We start from the raw sequence: 26,906 nt of genomic DNA, 5'->3' as shown, positions 1-26,906 counted from the left end.
GAAACTGTTCTCCACTGTAACAGATGATCAAAAGAATATGGATTTTGCAATAAAACAAATTACATAAAGAAGACAGGAACTTCTGTATTGTAAATGACCCAATATGCATTTTCAGCGCGTATTTTACATATTTACATTGCTACCATCAGCAGTTTCACAACTTTCACGTTGTGAAGTACAACCATTTCAGGAAAGCGAAAAGTGCAAAAGCCAAAAATCAAACGCACAAACATATTTTGCTTAATTGTTGCATTGGTTCAGATAACATTGTGTGACTACAGCAAGGCTACCCATGATTTCACAAGGGCCGAGCACATCTAACGACAAATGATGATTGTTACTTTATCACATCCTTTCTAAATGGTATTGTTGACTCAGTTAACCATAAAGGGCAAAGCAGAATGGACTTTTGTATCAATTTACGTAACAAAATGGGAAGAATTAAAAGCAGAGCTGTGCACGCTAAAGTCAGTTTCAGTTCTTCCTCCCGAGTGCAGTGTCGAAAAGACAGTGAATGACACAGAAACGCTGGGATCTAGAAGAGCAGACATTAATAAGAAGCTTGAAGAATTATGTGGAACCTTGAAGCAGACGAGAGAATTTCAGGTTGGATGCATTTACTTTAAAAATTGCCTAAACATTCGAAACTCTCCAAATAGTTTTTTTTAATCTAACGGATAAGCTGTGCAATGAAATACGTTAGATCCAGTGATTCTAGCGCAATAATCTGTGAAATCAATTACCTGAAAATGGTCATAAACATGACCGTCTTTTACTACTACTGTAAATACAGTGTGTGAATCAGATGAACTATCTGAAAACTAGTTGTTGCCTCTTAGATTCTGAGGAGGAGAACACCCTGTCTTCAGGAGATGAAAGAGACATTGAGGTAATTTCTGCTTGAGAGTGGCCGTGCTCAGAATGACACTACTTGGTGTAAACTGTGTGAAAAAGTGTGCAGCACGTACTGATAAGTATTAAAACATTTATCATATTTATGATACAATCATCTACACAGTGAGATGAGACACCTACTTTATGCCACACATTTTGGTCATCTGCTGAATGCAGAAAAACCTACCTGGTCTCATGGCATAAATGTACCTGGGTGCACTTTTTAGCGAGACATGAAATATGTACCAATAAGTACATATCGTTGCAGTTTTGATTACTAAAGCCTAAATTACTTGAAGAATATCATGTTATGACTTCAAAACAATATTAATATGGTGGGAGATTTGAAAACTGATGTTTTTTTTATGTTAGCACACATATCCAGCTTCATGTCTATGGGTTTTCATAGACGGTACATTTGTTCGGTAGAGAACGGAGACGGACTTGAAAGGCAAGGTTTGAATCCCATGTAACTACAGTTCGACAGATCCGTTCAAATCTGCATAAAAGGTAGTTGAAATGGCACGGTTTGCGTCAACAAATGCTTATATATATTAGTTTCGTATTTGCTAGCACTATTGGGTAGGTTTAGGGTTGGATTTGGTGTAGGGCATATTACCAACACCGTAGAGCATTAGCTTTTAGCGTCAGTCCCCGGGTATTTGAATTCTGAACTTTCACAATACGTACCTGAAGCAACGTAATAAAAGCACAGCAATATGTATCTATATAAATGTAATAAAATGTGCCAGGGTTGACATATTTAGCGCCACTTAGTGGATAATTCTCTTTGAAACTGCAGCGAAACATGCAGTAAGGCATGTAAAAATGGTGCAGAGGTACATATATTTTTTAGACCAGGTTTGAAGCCGCTTTGTACAATATTCTTACCACATATTATAGAAATAGAAACAGTAAGAGCAATATGGGAGCAAATAAAATCAATCTTAAAGGAGGCACCCTCTTGTCACGCCTACAAAATGCAATGTGTGAAACACAAAAACTGATATTGCAATTGTGAGATCCTCATAAATAATATCTTAGAATCTGTTCTGTTATGCTAGCATACAATGATTATCTGCAGCAACAACATCACACACACACACAAGCTTACTCAAGCTATCTGCCCACAGTAATGGATTTTTGGTGCAGTTTATTTTTATTTATCATTGTATAATCTGCTATACAGTGCGAGTTTCTGGAGAAAGAGCGAGATGAGGCGAATGAAAAGCTATCAAGGATGGAGGAGGGTGAGATATCAGTGGAAGTCTTTTGCTATTAAACTCATATTTCAACTCATTTACTGGGCGAGTCTCACTATGAAATGCTTGCTGAGAATTTAACTTTCGCTGGCTAAACCTACGCAACTATTTAATGTATCACTGAAAATGTGCAAACCCGATTTATACAATGACTTTCAGCTTCTGCTCAACTGCTCAAGGAGCTGGATGTGTTAGAGACACAGTTTCAGATTGAGCGATCGTGCAGGGAGACCGCAGAGGCCTTTGCACTAAAGGTGAGTACACTTCTCTTTTCTTTAACAGCTTGTTAGAGAAAAGTCTAAAAAAAGTCTAACAGCTTGTATTTGTTTTGTTGATTATTTCACATCCCCATATTGACGTTCTCTAAACTGATTCATTAAATCAACACTCTAAAAAATTAAGGCTTTTTATTGGCATATGATTCATGGAAAACAAGAATAGCTAAAGCTTTACTCACTTTCAAGCCTTTCAAGATGTAGATGGGTCTGATTCTTCATCGGAAGAGATTTGGAGAATTGTAGCATTGCACACAAATCTGATGAAACATCACAATAATCCGCAGGTAATCCACACCACTCCAGTCCATCAATTATCTCTTGTAAAAAAATTCCTTGTTTGTGAGAAACAAATACACTATTGAGGCATTTTAACTAAACAGTTGCTTCTGGCCAAAATATGATTGCATAATCCATAATGATGCTTCCACGGTGAGTCCATGTCTTGTTGTCCTCTCGCATTAAAATGTTTGTTAGGAGTTGCTTAAAGTATTTCTCTACTGATTCAGACAATATGACGTTTTTTCTAGAGAATGCAATATTATATATAAAGGACTCATATTTACCCGGAAGCAGCAGTTTTATATGAAAAATGTCTTGATTATGGATTTATTTCTTACAAACCTTTTGCTTAAGATGTTAATTTATGGACTAGAGTGGTGTGGATTATTTGTGTATTTTTGTGATGTTTTTATCAACTCTCATTCTGATGGCACCCATTCACTGCAGTGGATCCACTGGTGAGCAAGTGAATGTAATGCAACATTTCTCCAAGTCTGTTTCCAAGAAGAAACAAACTCATTTTGGATGACCTCAGGGTGTATAAATTTTTACCAAGCCGTCAGTTTATCCATTCCTTTATCATCCATGGACCGTTTCCGTTTTTTAGTGTAGAATCTTTTTAGTGGAAAACCTTTCTTTAGATTTTTATTCTTTGCAGTAAGAAAAACGGACCTGTTTACTGAAAGGCTCTTCATGGCATTGCTTAATTTAATAATTAAAGTGAATTCAAATACAGAATTACAGATTGCCTGGCCAATGCTACCTTACACTGTTCACCTTTAGAATTGATATATTGTTTGTATTGGACTAATAAATAAAGGGCCGACTGATTTCGAGGCTGGTGTTGGTAATAGTCATTATGCCACCCTTTATCGATCTTTGAGGCTTTTGAACCCACAGGTGAATAAAGATTTCAAGGCATTAAAGAGGCAAAGCCAAGCTATACTTCCCTGATCCCAGAAATGCCAGAAAACTTCTCCATCCTGAACCTGGACCTCGAGGCTGATTCCAGCTCTGAAACGGTCTCTGAGGAAGAGAGCAGCGAAGATCCGCTTCTCATGAGTCAGAATCAAATTAGAGGTAGCCTAATTTCTAAACGGCACGAGCCATGAAAGCAGTAAAATATGCACCTGTCCAAGAATAGAAAAAGAAAAGATTATGGCTCATTTTACCTGCAATCTTTTTGCACAGAGCTACAGTCATCTGTAGACCGGTTACTTGGGGAAAAAATGCAACTCACTGCACAGGTGGAGCTTCTTAAGAAAGAGAAGGATGATTTGAAGGACAAGGTATAATGGCCTAGTGTCTGCAAATGTGACATGCATACAACTGTGGTCATAAATTTCTGAGAAAACAATTTGCCCCAAAAATGGCATCTATGTGTTTCTTCAATGCAGGGATTTTTATGGGTCTTGTTCAGCGCCCTGCTTTTATTACATGTAAGTTAAAATTTAAAACATCCAGTTTTATTAAACTTTAAACTCTTATTTTATTCACAAGTTGTTGTTGGAGGTCGGAGAGAAAGAGGCCCTTCTGAGGAAGTTCAGTAAGCAGAGCCGGACTGTGAATAAAATGAAGAGAGGCGAGTCAGCTAAATGCGTTCCACCATTAATGAGCACAAATACAGACGAAAGATTCATCCGTGTAATCTCTCCGTGTGTTTGTGCTCCAGTGTCCCAGCTGGTTACAGAAGAGTTTACAGAGATGTCGCAGAAGCTCGAGATGGAGCAAGGACTCAGGCAGCACGCTGAAGTGTTTGCGCACCAGGTACTCTTTTGAATGGGTGCTTTCACTCACAATGCTTGATCTGCAAATTTAACATTTCATTTTGTTTAATAGCCAAAATGTCAGCATATCCGACTTGAGAACACTGTTGTGAAAAGTTATGTATTACTGGTGGACGAAGCCACAAACGCTAACCGTTTGAGCAAATTTAGGACGCTCTGACATACGAGGTCCAATACAATCTCATGGCAACAATCTTACGTTTTTGTACAGTTTGCTTATGTAGCCACTTGATGATTAGGTTCAGGGGTGGACAGTTTTAATTGGTTTCCATATAAAACACATTATACAAATTTGGAACCGTTCCCAAGCTGATCACAATGTTATGAAATTCCTGGTGCAATTACTCCATACAGTTTAGGTATGATTAAAGCGTGGTTAGTAGTCAAAGATAATTTGAATAGCAAAAATGCTAGAAAACTGTACATTGCAGCAACAGCATTTAAACTGCTATGCCTACAAATATTCACAAGATCATGAAAGAATCAAATATATGATAAAGAGCGCACAATCGGCAGGTTTTGTGTTTGAAGAAGTGTAGTTACTTAATTACGCTTTTTTTTTTTGGACGAAGAAAACTATTTTAGACATGCAAACAGACTAAAGTGTTCTTTATTCATAACTAAGCAAATGTACTACATACTCATTTTTGCTATAAATAGAATAATGGACTAAAGACTGTATCAAACGCCTTTAAGAGGCTGTTTTATTATCTCTAGCAACGACCAACTGCTCGCAGAGGTTCATGGGATATCAAAAGTGGCAGGGATGAATTGGACTGCAGCGTGTCTTGAAGTCTTTCTACTCTAGTTTACAAATATTAAGTGTTTATCTGTTTTACGCGTCTACTATTCGTTCACAACGCAGAGTGAAGACGCTGAACCCAACAGATAATACTGGATATACAGTATAATCAGTTATCACTAATATGAATCGGCAAACATACTGGAGGGACCTACTCACCCATGATGGACGTCTGTCGGTTCCACATGTAGCGACAGGCAGACGTTCCGCTTTCCGTCGGTAAATCTGACATTATTCGCTTGACTTGCGAAGTTTATCGACGCACTTTGGCCTCGGTTCTGTGTAGACTTGTTTCCGTTTGGAAGTAAATACGACCGATTAAGTTGTATGAGGATAAAGTTTAAATAATTCCTAGTGCTAACATTACATTTCCGTTATTTAAAAAAAAACGTTGCGGAAATCCCGAAAGCTTGGAGCGTTACAACCGATGCTCACGCGCAGCAGTTTGAATTGGACCGTTCAAAAAAGCGCGCGACCAACGGAAAGTGGCGCGGTTTTTAGGGTTTATTGCTGTGAATCGTTTGATTTATTTATTCATTTATTTATTTATTTATTTTTATTTTTATTTATTTTTTGCGTGAAATAACGTCTTTTGCATCAATAACTTCTTGACATTATACCAGTTACCAATATATTTAAAAAAATAAATTTAAAGTGCGGGACTGTGTTTCTCACACAGTCTCTTTTATTTCCTTTGATTGAAAGTCAATTAAAAACGCTAAAGTGTAGCTTTTCTTTTGCTATTTGAGCAAATAGTAATGTGTATATATATATATATATATATATATATATATATATATATATATATATATATTTGTGCTACTCCCATTCACTGCTCTCGAGGGTTTACCTCAACTCTGACGACTTCGCTGTAGAGAAATACTAAAATGTGAAAAAGTCTATTCCTATTAAAGTGACTAGTCTTGCGATCCATTGGGAAGGGCTTATCCCTATGCATAATCTCTTAAAAGAGTGTACCCTTTATTGTGACCTTCTGCATCATCATCATCATCCTGTTGCCCACATGGAGGCGCCGCCATCATGGAAAGAATCAGCGCAAGTGATCATGGGGGTCGAAGTTTCCATCAGTTGTACCGCTCAAAATCCTTAATTCTAAAGGGCCCTTTGAAGTGACACTTCAGTTTGGAACGACCCTCAATATGGCGCCCATGATTGTTTTCACTGCGAAGTGCCCATCAGAAGGCAATTCATATCTTATTTGGAACCAACCATTGATTTCACCTCGAAATTTCACGGTAAATGTGGCTACAACTTTACTCTGTTAACAAGTAACTTCATTGAAGTTTCTAGCTTCAGGACACTTTATTTGTATAGCACGCGTTCACAATCGATGCTATCCAGAGTTCGCATTACATAAAAACAAAAGGTTAAAAATGCAAAAAACTACAGATACTGATCTTTTCATAGTTATGGTAACAGTTCAATAATCTGGACATAAAAACACTTCTCCCTCAGAAGCCTACACGTCCAGGCCGACAGCATGACAATCAATAGACAGTAGATGGGAAGAAGCGTGGTGTCTTCTGATTCGGTCAAGTTTGTACAAGGGCCATGGGAGATTTGGGCTGTATCCGGTCCTTTCACACTCAACAACTGCGAAGCTGCGTTAATGAAACAAACCTGAAACAAAGAAGAGAAAACACTGGATTGAGATAACCCGCACTCTTTGACCACGCCAGTCCAGCTGGCTCTGTTAATACCAGTGTGTTTACCGTGTTCATTCAGTCTAAATGAGCATCTCCGCTCAAAAGTGGCATCTGTCTTTGCATCCCTCCTCTCTTCCTGCGGTAATTAGCACCCATCGAGATGGCAGTTTGAAAATCGGCAGCTCTTTAAACCCCTGTCCTTGTTTGACACTTCCTTTCTGTCGGCTTTGTGTATATTGTTCCCCATTTGCAGACACAGACATAATGGGGGTCCCAACAGGGGGCCTTCACCTGTGAAAGGGACCCCCGACGGTTCGCACACCACTCAAACTCATTCTGAATGGGCGGCCACACACCACACAGCTTGAATGACATTCTTTATCGCCACCCCTTTCCATTTGTCTGTTTTCCCTGTGTTTTGAAAACACATTCATCTTTTCCTTGTTCGGTGTTTTTTTTTTCCAGTCACAGAGAGCCTAATGACGGACTAATTCGAAAGGGAGAAAATGCAGGCCGTCACCAGACAAAGAGAGACGCGCCCGTTTACTAAATCAAACACACGCGCTTTTCCTGTAATTGCACCGCCGCAGCGGGGTCGCGTTTGGTGGTTTAGGTCCGTGCTTCTTGCGAGCTGAACGGAAGGGCAGTGAATGGAGGTGAGAAGTGAGAGTCCAAACATTCCGGCGAACGTCTCTCGCACTTCCTTTTCCTGCTCGCCGCTTCTGCTTTTCGAACAAGCGCATTTCTTGTAATCTGAAATATCAGGGAGATAATGGACGGCTTGATTTTTGGTTTCCCCCCGAACCGATTCCACTGAGGTTTTGTTCTGCCGATTGAATAATTCACTGCATGAGTAATTAACGCGCCCACTGAGCTCAACAAATAAAGAAAAATGGTGGGAAAAGTCTTTACGATGGAAAAACAAAATGAACGCTGGGCCTTTTGTAGTTTGAAAACTTTGGACATTTGAAGAGAGATTTGAAGTTTGGAACGGTGATATATGGATGGATGAATCTATAGATGGACAAGTGATGGACTGACTGATCGAGTGATTGGTTTTTCTCTACAGATGCTGGTGAAACAGCAGGAAACCCAGAGACAGATTCAGAGTGCAGAGACTGAGAAACAACTAAAACAGGCTCTGGGTCAAGTGACTGAAATCAGCAAAGCTCTGGAAGAGATACGACTCTTTTACCAAAGCCAGGTGAACGTGTCAGTTTGGTGTATTGAGACTGTAATTCTTATGTGGCTAGAAAACGTTTTCCTGATCCAGTTTATCCTGTTCTTTACTTCATCTCTTGTCTCTATGCGGTGAATTAAAAAACCCCATAAATAAGTAATAGGTATTTTTATTTGCCCTATACTTGTACCAAACGTTTTATTTACAGTTAAATAATAATTATTATATTTTTGTTGGGGTAACTTGTGGATTTCCAATTGAAACCATCCTAAAATATCATTGAGCAAATCTTTTCCATGTGTGACTGTCTTCAGTCATTTTAAAGAGTATCCTTAATACATAATCGATATAATGAGCGTTTGTTTATTGCATGCTTGCTTAATGTAATGTAATGTTCTAGGATACTCTCCAAAATGGAGAAAAATTGCTGAATAAGTTGCTATTGTTTTCTTTGTGCACAAAAACTATTCTCGTAACTTTGTAAAATTAAAAAGTCCATTGTTGTCACATGGACTATTTTACAGATGTCCTTGCTATGTTTCTATGTGTTGAACATGATAGTATATTGCTGCCTAAAGAACATCAGAGAGCTCTCAAAAATAAATTGATTTGTGTTCGAAGATGAATGAAGGTTTTACAGAGTTTTCATTTTGGGTAAACTATAAACTACTGCATTTGTCTATACAGATGTCTCATACAGCAGCTCAGGATCTCAACTCTCTGTCAGACCTGGCTGCAGTAAGAACAAAGCTGGAGATCAGTGAGAAAGAGAGGAGCGAGGCTGAGATTCAGCTGAGAGACTCGAAACAATCTGTTATCGCCCTTCAGGAGGAAAGTATGTCTTATTTAATAAAAATACAAAATCTCGATTTTGATGCTGAAAAAGTATTAGGACCGTATTATATACAAGGACCCTATTATATTATACACCTTATTAGGACCCTTCTCCTTAGAAAAGGTCTCTTAGGATCTATCCGTCTGTTTCAAAAGACATCCTTCAAACTCATGTTTTGCTATCAAAGTTTCCATACGAAATACAGTATTTTTCATCATGTTCTTCTAAGACCAAGTGAAAAAGCTTCTCACATTAATTTAACAACGCGATATTATGTTTACTAAAAGTTTTATGAATGTTTTAGGACAAATAGAGACAGTTTGAGTTATATCACCAATGTTCACATTTTAAATTTTGGAGATTTCCATTATGTCTCTATAGAGCTTTGAAAGAGCCTTCACTGAGCCATTTTATAGTGCTAAATAGTGCAATTTTTTTTTCTAAATATCGTTTTGCCATATTTTATAAATGCAATTGTAATTGTTTATTTCGCAACCAGTCAAGCTGCTTAAGGATGAGCTGAAAGAGATGGAGCAACTTCCTTCGATCCAATCTAACCAACTCAACGAGGCAAACGAAAATCCATCTGATCCACCATCACTGGGACCACCTCCACCACCTCCTCCTCCTCCTCCACCACCACCACCACCTCCTCCTCCATCTTCAGCTGTCACCGAGTGAGTCTTTTACGCCTTTCAATGTTGAGGTATTCAAACCATAAAAATGCACTACACACGCCAAGTCTTCTAAAGTTCATTTCGGTTAAACCCATTGCATTTTTAGCCCATTAAAGGCTTTGAGGAGCAGAAAGAAGGGAGAAAACAACGCCACTCAAACCGCGAGTAAGACAATCACGCCTTACATCCGACCTGTACTAGACGCAAGGCGAAAATCAACACACGGCAGGCGGAAGATACAATACAATAATTTAAAAGTTGAAGTTAAATCAAAGCAAGCCAGCGCTGCTCTTCCGTCCTCAATGAATACCGTGTTGATTTTCTCACAGAACCCGCTTAATTACGGAGGATATGAAGGCCAGAGCTGTGGATGAAATGATGGAAAGAATCAAGAAAGGCATTATTCTCAAACCTATTCTCAGAACGCCACAGGTGAATCATCACACGTTTTACCGAACATAAATTGTACAGTGAGGTGCCAACACTGTCTGTGTGAAAATAATCGTAACATGTGACGGGAAAATCCTGCGCTTGAGCGTGGCGCGTCACATTTAAATCACGCAACAGGACGTCGAGTTCAACGAAATGACAAAACACACAGATAATCCATGCTATAGACGCGTGCCTTAAATATAGACCTGTTTAAATAGAAAGAAATATCTGACATTTGGTTGCTTTTCAGGCTGTGTCTGAGGACGAACATGCGTGGAAGGTTAGTGATTGGTCTACGATTGGTCTTTCGGGTCTTCCTGCAACCATGATTAGTATTTGGTGGTTTTCTGTTTTTTGTATTTGACTTCGGGACTAACTGCCTAGCTGCTACATACGTCGCTTGCAGAGTATGTGCTCAGAAAGCAGCTGCTCAGAAGTGGCAAAATATTATTAATCAGAAATTACTGGCATTTACAGGAACAGAGGTCTGAGAACCGGAAATCAGCTGTGCTGGAATTGCAGGGGATGCTGGTAAATAAGATGTGTTCAAATATGGTCTATTCGTTCGTTTTATTACTCAGACTAGCTGCTTGCAAGGTTGACGTTAAAATATACTTAGATGGTTGGCTATACGTACAATTGTACGTGTACTGTCATGTGCAAATACTTGAAAAAGATGCATGATCGCTCATGGCCTACTGTATGAATGTAACTTCATTGTCTGCTTCGCCTTAGGATTCCATGAGGAGGCCTGGCCCTAGAAGGGTGGATTCAAAAAAACGCTTCAGCCGTAACGTTGAGAGGCGGAGCTTCAGATGGTGCTCCAGAGAAGGAGGCGGGCCATGGGGGATGAAAAAGGGACCCCTAAAGGTACCACCTCTCATGCATTCAAATGTGCTTCAGCTTATACAAAACTGGCCAACACTTAAGTGTATTATTGAAGAAATAAGCACACGATAAATAAAAGCAGTGATTTAAAAAATTTTGTGCAGATCATTTTTACAATATTACAACTCTAAAAACACCAGGACTTAACATTTAACCTTTATTCCTGTATATATATATATATATATATATATATATATATATATATATATATATATATATATATATGTATGTATATATATTATTTAATTATATGTATGTATATATATATATATATATATATATATATATATATATATATATATATATATATATATATATATATAAATTAGTGTAAAGTGTCATTTAAAATGTAAAAACAACTACAATTTAATTAAATGTAATAATCTAGTATTCATTTCTACATTAAGTGTTAATTAGTAGTCTAAACCCCAAATATCGGAGCTGTCTGTTGGTAAAAATAAATAAAACCTCAGGCCCATATGTAGCAAAATTTATGCTTAAATTAATTGGAAAAAAGTATTAAAAATCAACTTAAACACACTCTCTGAAAACAAGATTAAGGATGCAATTTTGTAAAAACATACATTTGGGGATAAAAGGATTTTTGATTAGTAGTTTAGAAGTGGCTTTTTTTTATTTTTAAATCAGAATCAGAATTATTGGCCAAATAGTTTTTTTTTTTTTTCACAGTGGTGCTTAAAAGCAGCCTCTTTCGTTTATTGATTGGTTACAGTGTTTGTGCGAGCCGCATTATAACGCAGCCACTTAACTAAAGTCTGCGTTTCTCACCCCCTCTCAGATCAGCCTGCGGCGCGTCCGTCTCGGGCTCTTCGCCCTGGGCAGGGGAGAGTGGAGGCGCCCCCGTGCTCCGGAGACTTCAGCAGAACCGCGACAAGAGAGTCTCTCGCATAAAGGCTTCGGAGTCCATTATATGGGAGGAAAAGTGAGTTTTGAGGGTCTTTTAGTCTGACCTTCTGCACTTTTGAGAAAGGCGACGTTGAACTAAGTGCGACTTCAACACCGTTTCTTCTGCCACACGCCTCTTGGAATTTGTTTAAAAAGTAAATGTCACGAAGTTGAATAAAGCGTTAACCCTGTTAACCGCGCGATGAAAAAACCAAGGACCCGCGCATTCAAAAGTGAATTATGAAAGAAATAAAAGACATTTTTTCCGCACGTATTCAGTCTTTTCTTTGCACTCAGTCTGCGTTTGCTGTTGTGTTGGACATTTGTGCTTTTGAGGTCTGAATTCTTCCATTAAAAGACTTGACTTTCTTGAATACTTGACTTGCACAAGTATTTGGACCTTTGATTGGTTCTCTCGTTTTGCTGAATTACACATCCGGCATTGACATTCTTAAAGCATTCAAACTCAAAATTATTTTAATGTGACATTGTTTCATATTCATAAAACCAGCATTGCACCCTGCGGGTTTTACTCCGTGCCATTCTTTGTAAAGTGTGTTATTCGGGTTTCTGCCGCAATGTTAATGTAATACGGAGAACCTCATTCGGACCGAGATCAAGGCTTTTGGCTCGGCGTAATCAAGCCCATCTCGACTTTTTTTGATCCGCGACGCGTTAATTTGACTCTGAATGTGGGATTATTGATTTGAAGTTTTCGCCGTCCCCCAAAGATGCTTTTTCATGTTCACTCTCCTGCGATAACAACTGGAGCATTTGTCCGAAAAAGCAAAACTTATAGGGTGCAAATAACAACTCTGAGCCACTGAAGCTGGAAAATGTGCTATTTTTAACAATTTTAAACATAAAACACTGTCTGCATCAAAAGGTCATTTTAGAGAACTGCTCATTTTTTTAAATGGAAACTGAATAATATCTCAGTATATTAGACTTAAATGTGGATATATATATATATATATATATATATATATATATATATATTTCAGTATATTAGATTTAAATGTGGATATATATATATATATATATATATATATATATATATATATATATATATATATATATATATATATATATATATATATATCTCAGTATATTAGACTTAGTATCAGTATATTAGATTTAAATGTGGATATATATATATATATATATATATATATATATATATATATATATATATATATATATATATATATATATATATATATATCTCAGTATATTAGACTTAAATGTGGGTATATATATATATATATATTTCAGTATATTAGATTTAAATGTGGATATATATATATATATATATATATATATATATATATATATATATATATATATCAGTATATTAGACTTAAATGTGTGTATATATATATATATATATCAGTATATTAGACTTAAATGTGGATATATATATATATATTTCAGTATATTAGATTTAAATGTGGATATATATATATATATATATATATATATATATATATATATATATATTTCAGTATATTAGACTTAAATGTGGGTATATATATATATATCAGTATATTAGACTTAAATGTGGATATATATATATATATATATATATATATATATATATATATATATATATATATATATATATATATATATATATATCAGTATATTAGATTTCTCATTTTGTTTATGATACAGGCTCCTAATGAAAGCAGTCAAGCTCTTCTCATTTTCCACAAATCAGCTCATTATTGATGCGAAGACTTGCCAAAATAAATTGCCACAATTCTCCAGATACGCTTTCACGTTTTCCATGTCTTGAGTTGTTTTCCTGCAATAATAACTTTCCAAAGAGTATAAAAACGTGTCTTCTTTCGCAACACACGAGAGTGAATAAAACTAACAGCCTACATACTTCACCTAAATATAAAGTCATATTTAACACAATGTATGCGTACATAAATTATGTTTTTATTCATTTTTAAATAAAAACAGGAAAAAGACAGCCGTATTAGGTACGTATCAGAATATATTTCTAAGCCGCTGTATCCGCTGTCGGTGTCAAAGCCTTAAGGTGAGTTTATCCGTCCATCTGGAAATACCTGGAATGAAAAGGGCAGCCTTTTCTCCTAACACCTTCACACTCCTATTCTTTGATAAAAGCATTTTAAATGGAGCACAATTATTTTGCACTCTCGCTCACTTTTGCCTTTCTCCTCTTAAAAAGCATTTCATTCTGTGAGGGTTTCTCTCATCCAAGAGAGCTTTTCATCTAACAAACACTATAAAGAATTTATGTTTTTCCCCAGAAACTGAAAGGTGTCTGATTTAGGTGTGTATACATGTGTGTGTGTGTGTGTGTGTGTGAGACCGAAGGTGAAGAGATGTGTAGATGTGGATGTAATATGTATGACCCAAACAAGTGTAGGGCAGGTGAAAAAATTCCAGATGTGTGAGGTCTTTGGAAAGCGCTTTTTTTTTTTTTTTTTGAATGTCTGTCTACCTGCCTGTTTATACACATGACTGAAAAAAAATGTATTACATTTTTGTTTAATTTTATTTCATAAATTTATAATCAGTATTTAATTTTATTTGTAATCATTTCATTTATCAACAGAGCTGGAATCTATGTACACAGGTTTTTATTATTATTATTATTATTATTATTATTATTATTATTATAGTAATATTTTTTAATTCTCATACTTTTTAATTTAATTTAATTTATAAATGCACATAAAAAGACAGAATTTATAATCAGTATTTAATTTTATTTGTAATCATTTCATTTATCAACAGAGCTGGAATCTATGTACACAGGTTTTTTATTATTATTATTATTATTATTATTATTATTATTATTTTGTTATTAATATTTTTTAGAATTCTCATTATTTTAAATTTAATTTAATTTAATTTATAAATGCACATATAAAGACATATTTGATTAATATTTGTAGAATTGCTACAGAATTATCTTGCCCTCGCATCATGTTTTTTTTCCCACCGCTGCAATACCGCCTCCAGCCGGAGTGGCGCTGTTTGTGATCAGACCCTCACTTCAGCTGCGCTCTACGTCTGAGGAAGCCGCAGAAGAAACTTTGACCACTTCAGTTGGTAGCCTAGCAGCGGAGACACATATCTCCTTTTTTGTTTACCAGCCCCGTATTTATTCGACTGGCGCTATTAAAAAGATGTGGTTTATTTATTTACTCAGCTGGTTGTCGCTGGTGGTGCAGATATGTTTCGTTACTCTCGCTATCGGTGAGTTTTATGTCGCCGCTGTTAGCCGCTAACTCCTTTTGCTGACGCGACCAAAGAAACCTCACCGCTCCTGTGCCTCATCGTGTATAAAATATCAGTTTGTTATCAGTTAACACTAGCATGCGACAAAAATAATTAAGTAAGGCAGAACAACAGTGGGCCGACCTGCAACAAAACATGTCATATCTCTCTGGCTAAAATAAGTTGGCATAATAACAAGCCCGTTGTGTTTCTAGCCTGCATTTATTTTTATATTTCACACTTTGGTGTTGCCTAATATACGTTGTTTGCCATTTACACGACATTCATGGCATATTTAAATTAACCCCAGTGTCTATTGCAAACGAGCGATGGCTGATTTTGCTCGTTATGACTAATTTTAAAGTCGCTTTTGCTGGTTGTGGACAGTGTCGTAAAAAGAATACCATCTCCACGTAGACGGTTTTATTAATAATGGTCACTGAGGATTTGGCAACATGACTAGCCAGCAGTTTTTATACACCTGTGATACATAGCTAGTCTTGTAATGCACGTTATAATGCACTGTGTGGTTCCATAAACAATGGTAAAATGCGATATGACATGCTTTTAGAAAGTATAATGACAAACAATCTCAGGCGTAACAAGGTATCTGCAAATATTATGATCATTTATGAAGAAAATATAACGCATTATATGCACACCCCAAGGCTTTAAGTGTTTGCATGTTTTCTTAATTTGCTATTTGTCTTCACAGCTGCAGGCCTGTATTACCTGGCAGAGTTAATAGAGGAGTACACAGTCGCCACCAGCCGCATTATAAAGTATATGATTATGGTGAGTATCGGGCGGCGCATGTGATTGCGTAAAAGCAGTGCATAGGCTGATGCTGAAGGCCGTATCTGGAGCGTCATGTGCGCACAAATTGAAACAGCCTCTGTCTAATTTTGCGAATGAGAATCGTGCACGCTTTAGTCTTCTCTAACAGTATTTCCTCTCTCAGTTCTCCACAGCGGTGCTGGTGGGACTCTATCTGTTTGAGGGCTTCCCCACGCTCATGGTCGGGGTGGGTCTCTTCACTAACCTGGTGTACTTCGGTCTGCTGCAGACGTTCCCGTACATCATGCTGACCTCTCCAAACTTCATCCTGTCATGTGGTGCGTGACGAGGAGCATCTTTACGGTACTTTACGGTAATCTCTGTGCTCGTGTTCTCCTCTCACCTGCATCCCTGCTCTCTTTTGCAGCACTGGTTGTTTTAAACCACTATATGGCCTTCCAGTATTTTGCGGAGGAGTACTATCCTTTTTCTGAGGTAGAATCTTTTTCATTTCACTGAAACCGCGTCAATGCTGCATAAATGATTAAAGAGTAATGCTCGTGTGTTTTCAGGTTCTGGCGTACTTCACTATATGTCTGTGGGTGATTCCGTTCTCGTTCTTCGTTTCTCTCTCTGCCGGGGAGAATGTTCTTCCCTCCACTATGCAGCAGGGAGGTGAGTGACTGTCTGACCTTTTCCTACAGTCTTTATGAACATATGATAAAATGGTTATGGACTATATTTTCAGGGGTGAGTGAATTAGTGGTTGATGTATTAAAATCAATTTTACAGTCAAAAAAAGTAGTAGGATCAAGTAAAATATCATATTAAAATAATGTGATTTATTAAAAAGAAACATGCTTTTTTGGTAATGTACATTTGATAATGCAAATATGCAGTTTACTTTGATGAAAATTGTTTTTAGTGTAATTAAAAGAATAAACGTGTGTGTGTGTGTGTGTGTGTGTGTGTATATATATATATATATATATATATATATATATATATATATATATATATATATATATATATATATATATATATATATATATGTGTGTGTGTATTAAAAAAATTAAGATTTTTTGTAATATATAAGCCCTGAATGTATATTTAAATATGCATTTTAATTTGAACATTGTTTTAAGTGCAATTAAAAAAAATAGATACTATTTATACTAAAGTAATTAAAATATATTAATATTGGCTATGCATTAAAAGTATTTAAATGAACACTTTAATGTGAATATTGTTTTACAGTGCAATTAAAATAAAAATAATTTATTTATTAATATAAATACATTTAGTGGTTTTACACTTTTAATATTCAAGAAAGCATGTTAAATTTGTAAATAAATGAAATGAAATCAGTAAAAAAAAAAAAACAATTGTAATTTTGTCCAATTACATTAATAATCAAAACATATTTAATTTTTATTAATAAGAATAATAAAAAAATTTTTATTGGTTCAAAATCTACTTTTTCAGTCTAAGAATCAGTTAATGAATAAATAAAAATGTTCTTTTGTAATTTAGTCAAATGTGCAGTTTAACAATATAGTTTTTCATTGAAGTTTAATAATAAGTGTTTTGGTGTTTCATTATATATATATATATATCTATATGTATGTGTGTGTATATATATATATATATATCTATATGTATGTGTGTGTATATATATATATATATATATATATATATATATGTATGTGTGTATATATATATATATATATATATATATATATATATATATATATATATGTATATGTATGTGTGTGTGTATATATATATGTATATGTGTGTATATATGTGTATATATATGTGTGTGTATATATATATATATATATATATATATGTATATATATATATATATATATATATATATATATATATATGTATATATATATATATGTATATATATGTATATATATGTATATATGTGTGTGTATTATGTATATATGTGTATGTATGTATGTATGTGTATATGTGTGTATATATATATATATATATATATATATATATATATATATATATATAAAAATCATAATTGAAATCACCCACTTCTATTCAGACATTTACAATGTTCCAGTCTAAGCACTGTCTATCATTTCCTTTTATTTCAGATGATGTGGTGTCAAATTATTTCACTAAAGGCAAGCGGGCAAGCGCCGGGCATCCTGCTCATCTTCTCTTTCCTGAAGGAGGCCGTTTTGCCGAGCGGCAGAAGATGTACTGATGAAGCGCTCGAGATGCTCATCACACGGAGGGTTTGGGAGGGTTTGTTCAGGCCACCGGCCCCGTCAGTGGACAGCCTTTTTTGTGGGAGGAACGATAATAACGAGATGGAATGGGAGAGGACCAGATCAGAAGAAACGCACACAACCCGCCGAATGAACTTACTGTCTGTTGATTGATGTCCAGAGTCTCTGGCTAATTTCTTCTTAGGCCGTCTAAAGCCACGGAAGGACTTGAAGTCTTTCATTGGTGAAGGCTTGATGTTTTGACAGCGTCTGTGCTGGGTGATTGTGGAAGGGGCTTGGCTTCTCTAGAGGCTCTTGCTGATTTTCTTCTAATCGCATCACTTGAAAGCCAATGTTTGTTCGCTCGTGAATGAATTGATATGTCCGGATTATTTGTTCACATTTTAAAGGAATGTTTTACCCGAGTCCAATGTTTGGTTAGCTCGCTCACATAATTTCCACTACAAGTATTTGTTTGTTTACACTTTTATAACGACCTGATGGTGAGTCGGCTTCAATAAGGATTGATTGATGAGGTGTGGATTTATAAACCCATTTGATATCAGCCGTCAAACGCTATTTTTGGGGTAAAATGTTGCTTTAAATACTGCAGTCATGAGAGCCATGGTGTTGGCCTTGCTTAATTTGTGTGCTGTAAAGAAATATAATAAAATTCAGTTGTATGAGTTTTTGAAAGGAAAACAGTGTCACGTACAAATAAGATGATGCGCGTCTCACAATCGGGTTACGTTTCAGCCCAAAGTGATCTAAAAATGCGTGCGTTGGGGAAACGTTTTTAGGATTAAGATTAGATTAAGTGCTTTGAACCTTTGTTTTTCTAGATTAATATGAAAAAAAAAAAGTGAAATGCTATTAAAAATAAACTGGCTTGTAAATTACATGGTTTTCAAAAATATAAATTTTAACGTGTTTTAAATCCATATGGAATTAAAAAAAAAAAAATTCTGATGTGTTTTGATGGGTATATTATGATAGCAAAAGTTTATCAATTAAAGAAAGAGCAGATAATTGTTTATAAAGTAAGCTTGGTTTCTGTGTATATAAATATATGTATATGTATATATATATATGTGTGTGTATATATATGTATGTGTATATATATATATATATATATATATATATATATATATATATATATATATATATATGTATGTGTATATATATATATATATATATATATGTATGTATATATATATATATATATATATATATATGTATGTATATATATATATATATGTATGTGTGTGTATATATATATATGTGTGTATATATGTATATGTTTGTATCGTATGTATATGTATATATACATTATGTATATGTATATATATGTATGTGTATGTATATATATGTATGTGTATGTATATATATGTATGTGTATGTATATATATGTATATGTATATATGTATATGTATATATATGTATATGTGTATATATATATATATATGTATATGTATATATGTATATGTATCTATATATATATATATATATATATATATATATATGGCTATATATATGTGTCTCTCTCTCTCTCTCTCTCTCTCTCTCTGTCTCTCTCTCTCTCTCTCTCTCTCTCTCTCTCTATATATATATATATATATATATATATATATATATATATATATATATATAGTAGGGTTTTTTGTAATATAGCTGTTATGACCAAAATGCAGATTGTGTTCATTTTCTTAAGCGCAAAATATGAAGCATTTCTACTAAAGTGTCTGAATGACTCAGAGGGCTCAAACACAGTCTGTACTGACACATTTGTGCTCCTCTTTATTCGTCAGACGGATCTTACACTCGGAGTGTGAGGTCGAGGAAAGGGTCACACATTCACTTCAGGAAGCTCTCGTCTGGGGAGCGAATCACTTAGGAAGGTGGAAGCTGCCCTTTGCCGGTGTTATCCGACTATTTTTTGTGGCGTGTTTCATTACGGCTGAGGTTAAAGTCGACGTACAAAAACGGTTGCAGGTCAGTGCGAAAGGGCAGCTCTTTTCTCGCATGTCAGAAACGAAGGCGGGCGTCCTCTGGGATGGGATGACGGCAGCGGAGCTGTTTTGGGCCGTGACCCGGTCACCGCGGTTTCGACCTTTGACGCCTCCAGCCTCCAAACCACATTCACTCAGAGTTCAGCTTTCATTCACACCTACATAGTTCAGCATCAGGAACTTTTGGGATTTTCAATTTTTTTTTTTGCCCTTATGCATGTTTTTTCTGCTCCTTTTTCACACTCCGCTGATGCGCAGGCAGAGGCGTGTTGCAGTTAAAAGCTACTCCACAAATTTTAGCCTTTGCTCAGATTTTCGGTGTCTTGGAAAAGCTTTCGATTCTGTCAAGAATGTGTCGGAGCCCTTCCTGTCTCATCTACATTACGCCCCCAGACAACGGGACAATTAAATATTTTACTGTAATGTGGGAGAAATTTTATTTATTTTTTTATTTCGAAATCTTGCGTTTTACTTGATGTAAAATCTGACGTAAAACGTTTTTTTATTTGAATAGATATTAAAATGTGATTTGCAATCAAAGATGGATTTCCAGCATCATTACCCCAGTGTCACAAGATTATGTTTTTGGTTGCACGTGGGTGTTTCTATTGCAGGGATGGCGGTTTTACGTTTTCTCGTACCTGAAGATGACGGATGTGACACCTCAGACAGTTCTCGGCCAATAAAAGCTGCGATGGGCTTTCTTTTGCCCACCCGAAGTCTGCGAGACTATTCAAAACCTGACTTTGGTATCTCTTCCACTGATGATATTACACTTTCTGAAAAAAAAGGTACAAAGTTGTTTATGGGTAAAGAGGGTACCCCATATTTACCCCTAAAGAGCGCATATTAGTACGTTAACATTTTAGCGCCTTACCACCCAAGTGATGCCTTTTTTGCGTGTGTTCTGGATCTAATTTCGTTCGCTGGTAACGAATTCAGTATCTAACCATTCCTGGAACAATTCTGCATCATTCATTTGCTCATTAAAAATAGTAACCTGCTGCTGCCAATCCCGTTTTGATTTAGCAAAACTCATTAGTGCATGTTGTCCGATAAATAAAATCGGTTGTCATTAATATATAATAAACGATCTTCCTTTTCAGCTGATGCTGGTCTGATTTTGCACATGTTCTCAGTGCACGTAAGTAAATAAATAAACTCGTTTAACCTCTGGAACGCCTTTCTTGGTTGATATTGCCAGTTCGGATCCACTTTTGCACAGTTAGTTAGTTCCAGTTATCAAAAACATACAAATATATTTAATAGCCATTCTAGTTTGCTGCACTTCGAGCTAAATAATAGCTAAAATTGATTGTAAACGCTGCAAGAATTGAAAGTAATCTGCATTTTAATAGTCATCTCTGTGTTTACCTCCATTATTAAATATGAATCGTAGTGATTATGTTCCTACACATCGATCCGGGCCCCGTGTTTCAGCAGGTGGCGAGGCAGGCGTGTAAGTACAGAGTTTAGCTCAGAGTTTTGCCTCAACACACCTGCCTGGAAGCTTCAAGTATACCTAGCTAGACCTTGATTAGCTGCTTCAGGTGTTATTAAAGGTTGAAGCTAAAGCCTGCAGGACACCGGCCCTCCAGCACCGAGCTTGGTGACCCTAGACCATAAAACCTTTTAACTTAAGTAGCCCAAGTACATTGGTAGCAACAGCCAAAAACGCACTGCATGGGTCACAATTATGAATTGCTCTTTTATGATGAAAATCATTAGAATATTAAGTAAATAGAGATATTTATCGAATCCGAAACCGAACCTGCTAGGTTGAAGTTTATACGTTTCAAGGGGAGGAGCTCAGAGGCGGAGACCATTAAAACAAAAGCATGCAAATGCAGAACAGGACTTTAGTCCAGAACAGGAACTTTCAGATCCGTGATCTATTTAGCGTCCAAGTGTCATTCAAATGCATAGCTGCTATAGAGACCCTGAAACAAAAATACCTTTTGATTAGCATCTGGGCAAGCTGGGTTTAATCAATTTAATACATTTGTAATACAACACCGTACATCAATGAAAAGCGTATTTATTTGATATTTTTCACAAAATTGACTGGAGTTTGTTGTCTTGGGTCACATACGGTTCGCAGACCATTCCAAAGATGGCGGACGACTTACGATCATGACCATGGAAACAGTCGCTAACGCAACGAATCAACGTAACGGATATACATCTATAGATAGCTGTAGCTATAGCGGTTTGCTCGCCTCATTGAGCACCAAACTCGAAAATATACGAACTATGCTACCACGATACAAAATAATACATGAAATTGGTTATTTCATTGAAACTTTTTCAGAAAAACGTCGAGACGAAATTGTGTGTTGACGCGCCTTTCTCCGTGTCCACGGAGACTCTCCTGTCAATCAAACTGAATCCGCTTCGTTCCACGTCGTTTGAGCCTGACAGACACGGACGTTTTTAGTTTTGTTGCGGGTTTATGCGCGGCGCCTCGGCCCGTGCGTACAGTAACGATTACAGAATAATTAGGCAACCGTCTTTAATGAAGGATAGCGCGTGACGCGGCTTGAAATGTCATGTCAGCCTCCATCATCTGAAAACATGTCGAACCGGACATGTGTTTCTGCAGGATATGTGCATACGTGAGCAACTGGAAGAGTAAAGAGCCCCAAAGGGCAGAGGGTCATCAAAGAGTTTAGCTTTTGACATCGTAGATGCGAAGTGCGCATTGGTGCATGTGAAACAATGCTCTGCTGAGCGACCTGACAGCTGCCGGAGAAAATATGCAGCCGAGGTAATCTGGCCAAATAATTTTTACTTGCCTTTTTCGTGTGACTGCGTGCGGAGATCGATCTGCATTATCGATTTTCGCTCATGGCATCCGAATGCATCTCTCCGAATCTGCGGAAGACGTGATTTGGGATGATATGGATCACAGTTTAGTTCTCTGCTTCTCGGTGGTCGATGCTTTCTGCTGAGAGGCGTCAGAGGCCCGATCGGGGGATTTGCATGTCTGCAACGTTTAAAAATCAATGAATCGGTGTCATTTATTGTCGCTTTATAATTCATATTTCAAAGCACTTATCTCTTTAGTGCTTGCTAAAACATATCATTATATACAGATTAATGTTTATCAGGGCTGTGAAGCTGATGATATTGCTAGTGGTAATTATTAAAAACAACACAATATATAAAAAAGTAATTTTTTTAATATGTATTTTAATTTTATTTCAATGTGATTATTTATATAGATTTTAGGAATTGATAAGAAATACAGAATTTAATAATAGGCCTGATTAATACAGCAAGGACAGAAATAAATTGACCATTAGTCACAGTAAAGATTTTGAGAAATGCTGTTTTTTTAAAATCGATAGTAATCAGAAATCAGCATATTAGAATGATCTGTGAAGGATCATGTGACACAGAATGATGCTAAATATATATATATATATAATATAATAATAATAATAATAATAATAATAATAATAATAATAATACATTTTTAAGTATAAATAAAATGAGTGTACAAAAAAATAAATATATATATATTGTGACGGAGGAGCCAACGACAGACACAGTGGGCGTGGCGTCAGGCCTCAGAGAGGCTTTTTATTTACAAAAATAGTACAAAATAAAGTGTCCAAGGGAAAAGTGTCCAAATAAAGGGGAAACTGGTGCCCTCGTTGTGCTTCTGGGATTGTGGAAGGTCAGGTAGTGTTCCAGGGGGGCAGGGTCCAGGTGGGCGGAGTCCGGCGGTCGCGCACGCGCCCTCTCTCCTGTTGGGGCGCGAGGGGCGGCGGCTTCTTCCGCGGCATCTCCGTCGCTTCTTTCCTCCGGTCGTCAGAGATTTAGGGATTTAACGGCTCGGCATCCTGGCCCGTCAGCCGTATCCGGGTGCAGTCGTCGCCTGGACTGTACGGGGTCCCACGACGCGCTTGTCTAGCGGCGGGACGAGCTCCTTCACGCACCCTTCCTGGACCCACGAGGACACCAGCGTGCATGCACGGGGGAAGAGACCGGTCTCCCGAGGAGAGCGCGCAGGGCATTTAACGGCGGCGGTGACAAGGCTAAATCCCTTCAGGTGTGCCTCGTCACACGCCGCCAGACCTGGCCAATACCACGCCCCTCCTCTCGAACACACCCACTCCCGTCGGGAGCCTGGTGAAGGGCGGCGAATAAAGGACGGGGTGATGGTGACAATAAAGAGGAGGGGCAGCCGACTCGTCACATTCCCCTCCCCAAGCGTCAACCCCGTCAGGCGGTCGCGCCGCCACGCAGGAGTGCTACCTTCCTCAACCAGGCTCCAGCAGTCGGGTGGGCGGGGCAGGATTCCTCTCCGGCAACTCCCCTCTCGCACCGGGACAGAGAAACCGGGAATTAGTCGGAATGCTCAACCAGCCACCGGGTAAATGACAGTAAACGCAAGCGTCACTTACCCTTCCTGGTGGCTGGGAGCGAGTCTCCGTTGTTCCTCCGTCCCGGCATGGGTACCAGCGAGAGGGGATGACGTCATCAGATGTTGCCCAACTGTGCCGTCTAAGCTCCGCCTTGCCCGCATTCTCCACCACTGTGACGGGAGGAGCCAACGACAGACACAGTGGGCGTGGCGTCAGGCCTCGGAGAGGCTTTTTATTAACAAAAATAGTACAAAATAAAGTGTCCAAGGAAAAGTGTCCAAATAAAAGGGGAAACTGGTGCCCTCGTTGTGCTTCTGGGATTGTGGAAGGTCAGGTAGTGTTCCAGGGGGGCAGGGTCCAGGTAAGGGGCGGAGTCCGGCGGTCGCACGCGCCCCCTTTTTCTGGTCCGGAGGCGCGAGGGGCGGCGGCTTCTTCCGCGGCGTCTCCGTCGCTTCGTTGCTCCGGGCGGCAGAGTGGGATGAGCTCTGTGTTCACGGACGGCGGGGTGAGGTCCATCGCGCACCCTTCCTGGACCCACGAGACACCAGCGCATGCATGCACGGGAAGAGACCGGTCTCCCGAGAGAGAGGCGCGCAGGGCATTTAACGGCGGCGGTGACAAGGCTAAATCCTTCAGGTGTGCCTCGTCACACGCCGCCAGACCTGGCCAATACCACGCCCCTCCTCTCGAACACACCCACTCCCGTCGGGAGCCTGGTGAAGGGCGGCGAATAAAGGACGGGGTGATGGTGACAATAAAGAGGAGGGGCAGCCGACTCGTCACAATATAAATATATATATATATATATATATATATATATATATTTTTTTTAATTAATTGGCATATCATATTTTTATTAATTCAGCATATTTTACCCGCTTAAAATTTTGACTTGATTAGCAGCCTTATATTTTATATAACATGAAAAAGACGCACTGTGAACTTCTGAACCGCAGCCTTTCTGGGCGCCGTGAGCCTAAAGGCAGAGGAAGGGGTCACTCTGACAAAATGTCAATAGAAACTGATCCTAACTCCATCTTTAACTGCCCTCAAACTATGTCACAAGAGAGCCACCTCTCCGTGCTGTCATGAGGTCATGTAGAAGAGCACGTAAGCTCAGGGCGCAGATGAGGGTCACGACCTTTGAGCGCTTCATCTCTGATCGGGATCAGTTCTGCTGGACGGCTGAAGGAGCACAGAGAACGAGCCTCTGGTCACAGACCAGCAGAGAGCAGTGAGATTCAATGGGGATGGAGGAAGTGAAGATTACAGACGAATGTTGGCTGATGAAACTCGCTTAAAGCTTTCCTGAAAATGAGATCATGGATTTCTCTTGCCAGCTGTTTGTGCGTTGCTATTGGCTGCTGTCTGGACCAATGAGGATGTGGCTAGTCTGAAGTGGGCGGAGCTGTGGCACAGGCACACAGACAGAACACCAATAAAAACAAACGCCGCAGAGGCCAAATGAGCCGAGGAGCGTCTCTGACTCAAATGAGACTCAACTGAGTCAGTAACACTTTCCAGTAAAGCTGTATATGTTAGTTTTAGTTAATGCAGCGGTACTTAAAATGTGTTTAATGCTAATTTATCTATATTAAGACATTTTTAAGTATAAATGACTTGATGAGTTGACAAACTAAAAGCCTACATAAATACATAAAAAAAAAAAATTTTTTTAAAGATATCACATGGTGTGTGTGTGTGTGTGTGTGTGTGTGTGTGTGTGTATAGACATCATGAACACACAAATAAATAAAAATCTTCACATTTATTAAATATGTAAAATTACCTCAATAATACTAAATAAATATTGATTGAAGTAAAATAAAATTAAATATATGCTTAATTTATTTTAGCTAATTGGCAAATAAATTAAATAAAAAAACACAAACAAAAAGGACTAAAACTTTAATCAAAAAAGAAAATACATTTTATATATATATATTAAAAAAACACATAATTAACTAATTTAACCATTTAAAAATAAATTTATAAAAATATCTAAAATCTATAACACTGCATCCTGTTGTATTATAAAAAGTTTCCTCTTTTATTTTTGTAAAATCTAAAAAGTATTTTTGAGCAGCATGTACTAACAAATCAACTTGCAGCAGGACCAGGAGATGCGTTTAGAAAGTAAACAGGATCCGTTTCGATTTCAAACTGAATTGAATGTGAAAATAATCTGAAGTGATGGATGGCTGTTCCTTGAACTCTACAGGAGTGCGAGCGGCAAAAAGATCTGCACAAAGCGCATCCATATTTGATGAATCACATTTGCAGGGCACGTTCTGAGCCGGTTCATGCAAGTGCGCTGATGTTCTCTCTCTCTCATAGTCTCCTTCAGTTTCTCATCCTCCTG

At 37.5% G+C, this 26,906-nt stretch overlaps 2 protein-coding genes across 2 annotated transcripts; both read left to right on the top strand.

Moving 5' to 3' along the window:
* The first annotated feature begins 484 nt into the window (after window positions 1-484).
* On the top strand, window positions 485-12,051 carry shtn2 (shootin 2). The gene is given in 19 exon segments (XM_043243771.1): window positions 485-606; window positions 840-889; window positions 2,084-2,144; window positions 2,316-2,410; window positions 3,614-3,662; window positions 3,665-3,793; window positions 3,905-4,002; window positions 4,214-4,295; window positions 4,386-4,480; window positions 8,039-8,173; window positions 8,837-8,984; window positions 9,484-9,661; window positions 9,768-9,833; window positions 10,000-10,093; window positions 10,344-10,373; window positions 10,571-10,624; window positions 10,829-10,889; window positions 10,892-10,987; window positions 11,786-12,051. Coding segments are annotated over 19 exon segments (1,698 nt in total). The 5' UTR covers window positions 485-572; the 3' UTR covers window positions 11,929-12,051.
* Window positions 12,052-14,928: 2,877 nt separating this feature from the next.
* On the top strand, window positions 14,929-20,857 carry tex261 (testis expressed 261). Its single transcript, XM_043245744.1, is given in 9 exon segments — window positions 14,929-15,127; window positions 15,864-15,943; window positions 16,110-16,263; window positions 16,353-16,420; window positions 16,498-16,600; window positions 18,046-18,091; window positions 18,093-18,221; window positions 19,971-20,154; window positions 20,786-20,857. Coding segments are annotated over 9 exon segments (906 nt in total). The 5' UTR covers window positions 14,929-15,057.
* The last annotated feature ends 6,049 nt before the right edge of the window (window positions 20,858-26,906 follow it).

The sequence above is a fragment of the Puntigrus tetrazona genome, chromosome 7, assembly GCF_018831695.1.
Source record: "Puntigrus tetrazona isolate hp1 chromosome 7, ASM1883169v1, whole genome shotgun sequence".
Taxonomy (NCBI): Eukaryota; Metazoa; Chordata; class Actinopteri; order Cypriniformes; family Cyprinidae; genus Puntigrus; species Puntigrus tetrazona.
This window is presented reverse-complemented; position numbering and strand designations above follow the sequence as displayed.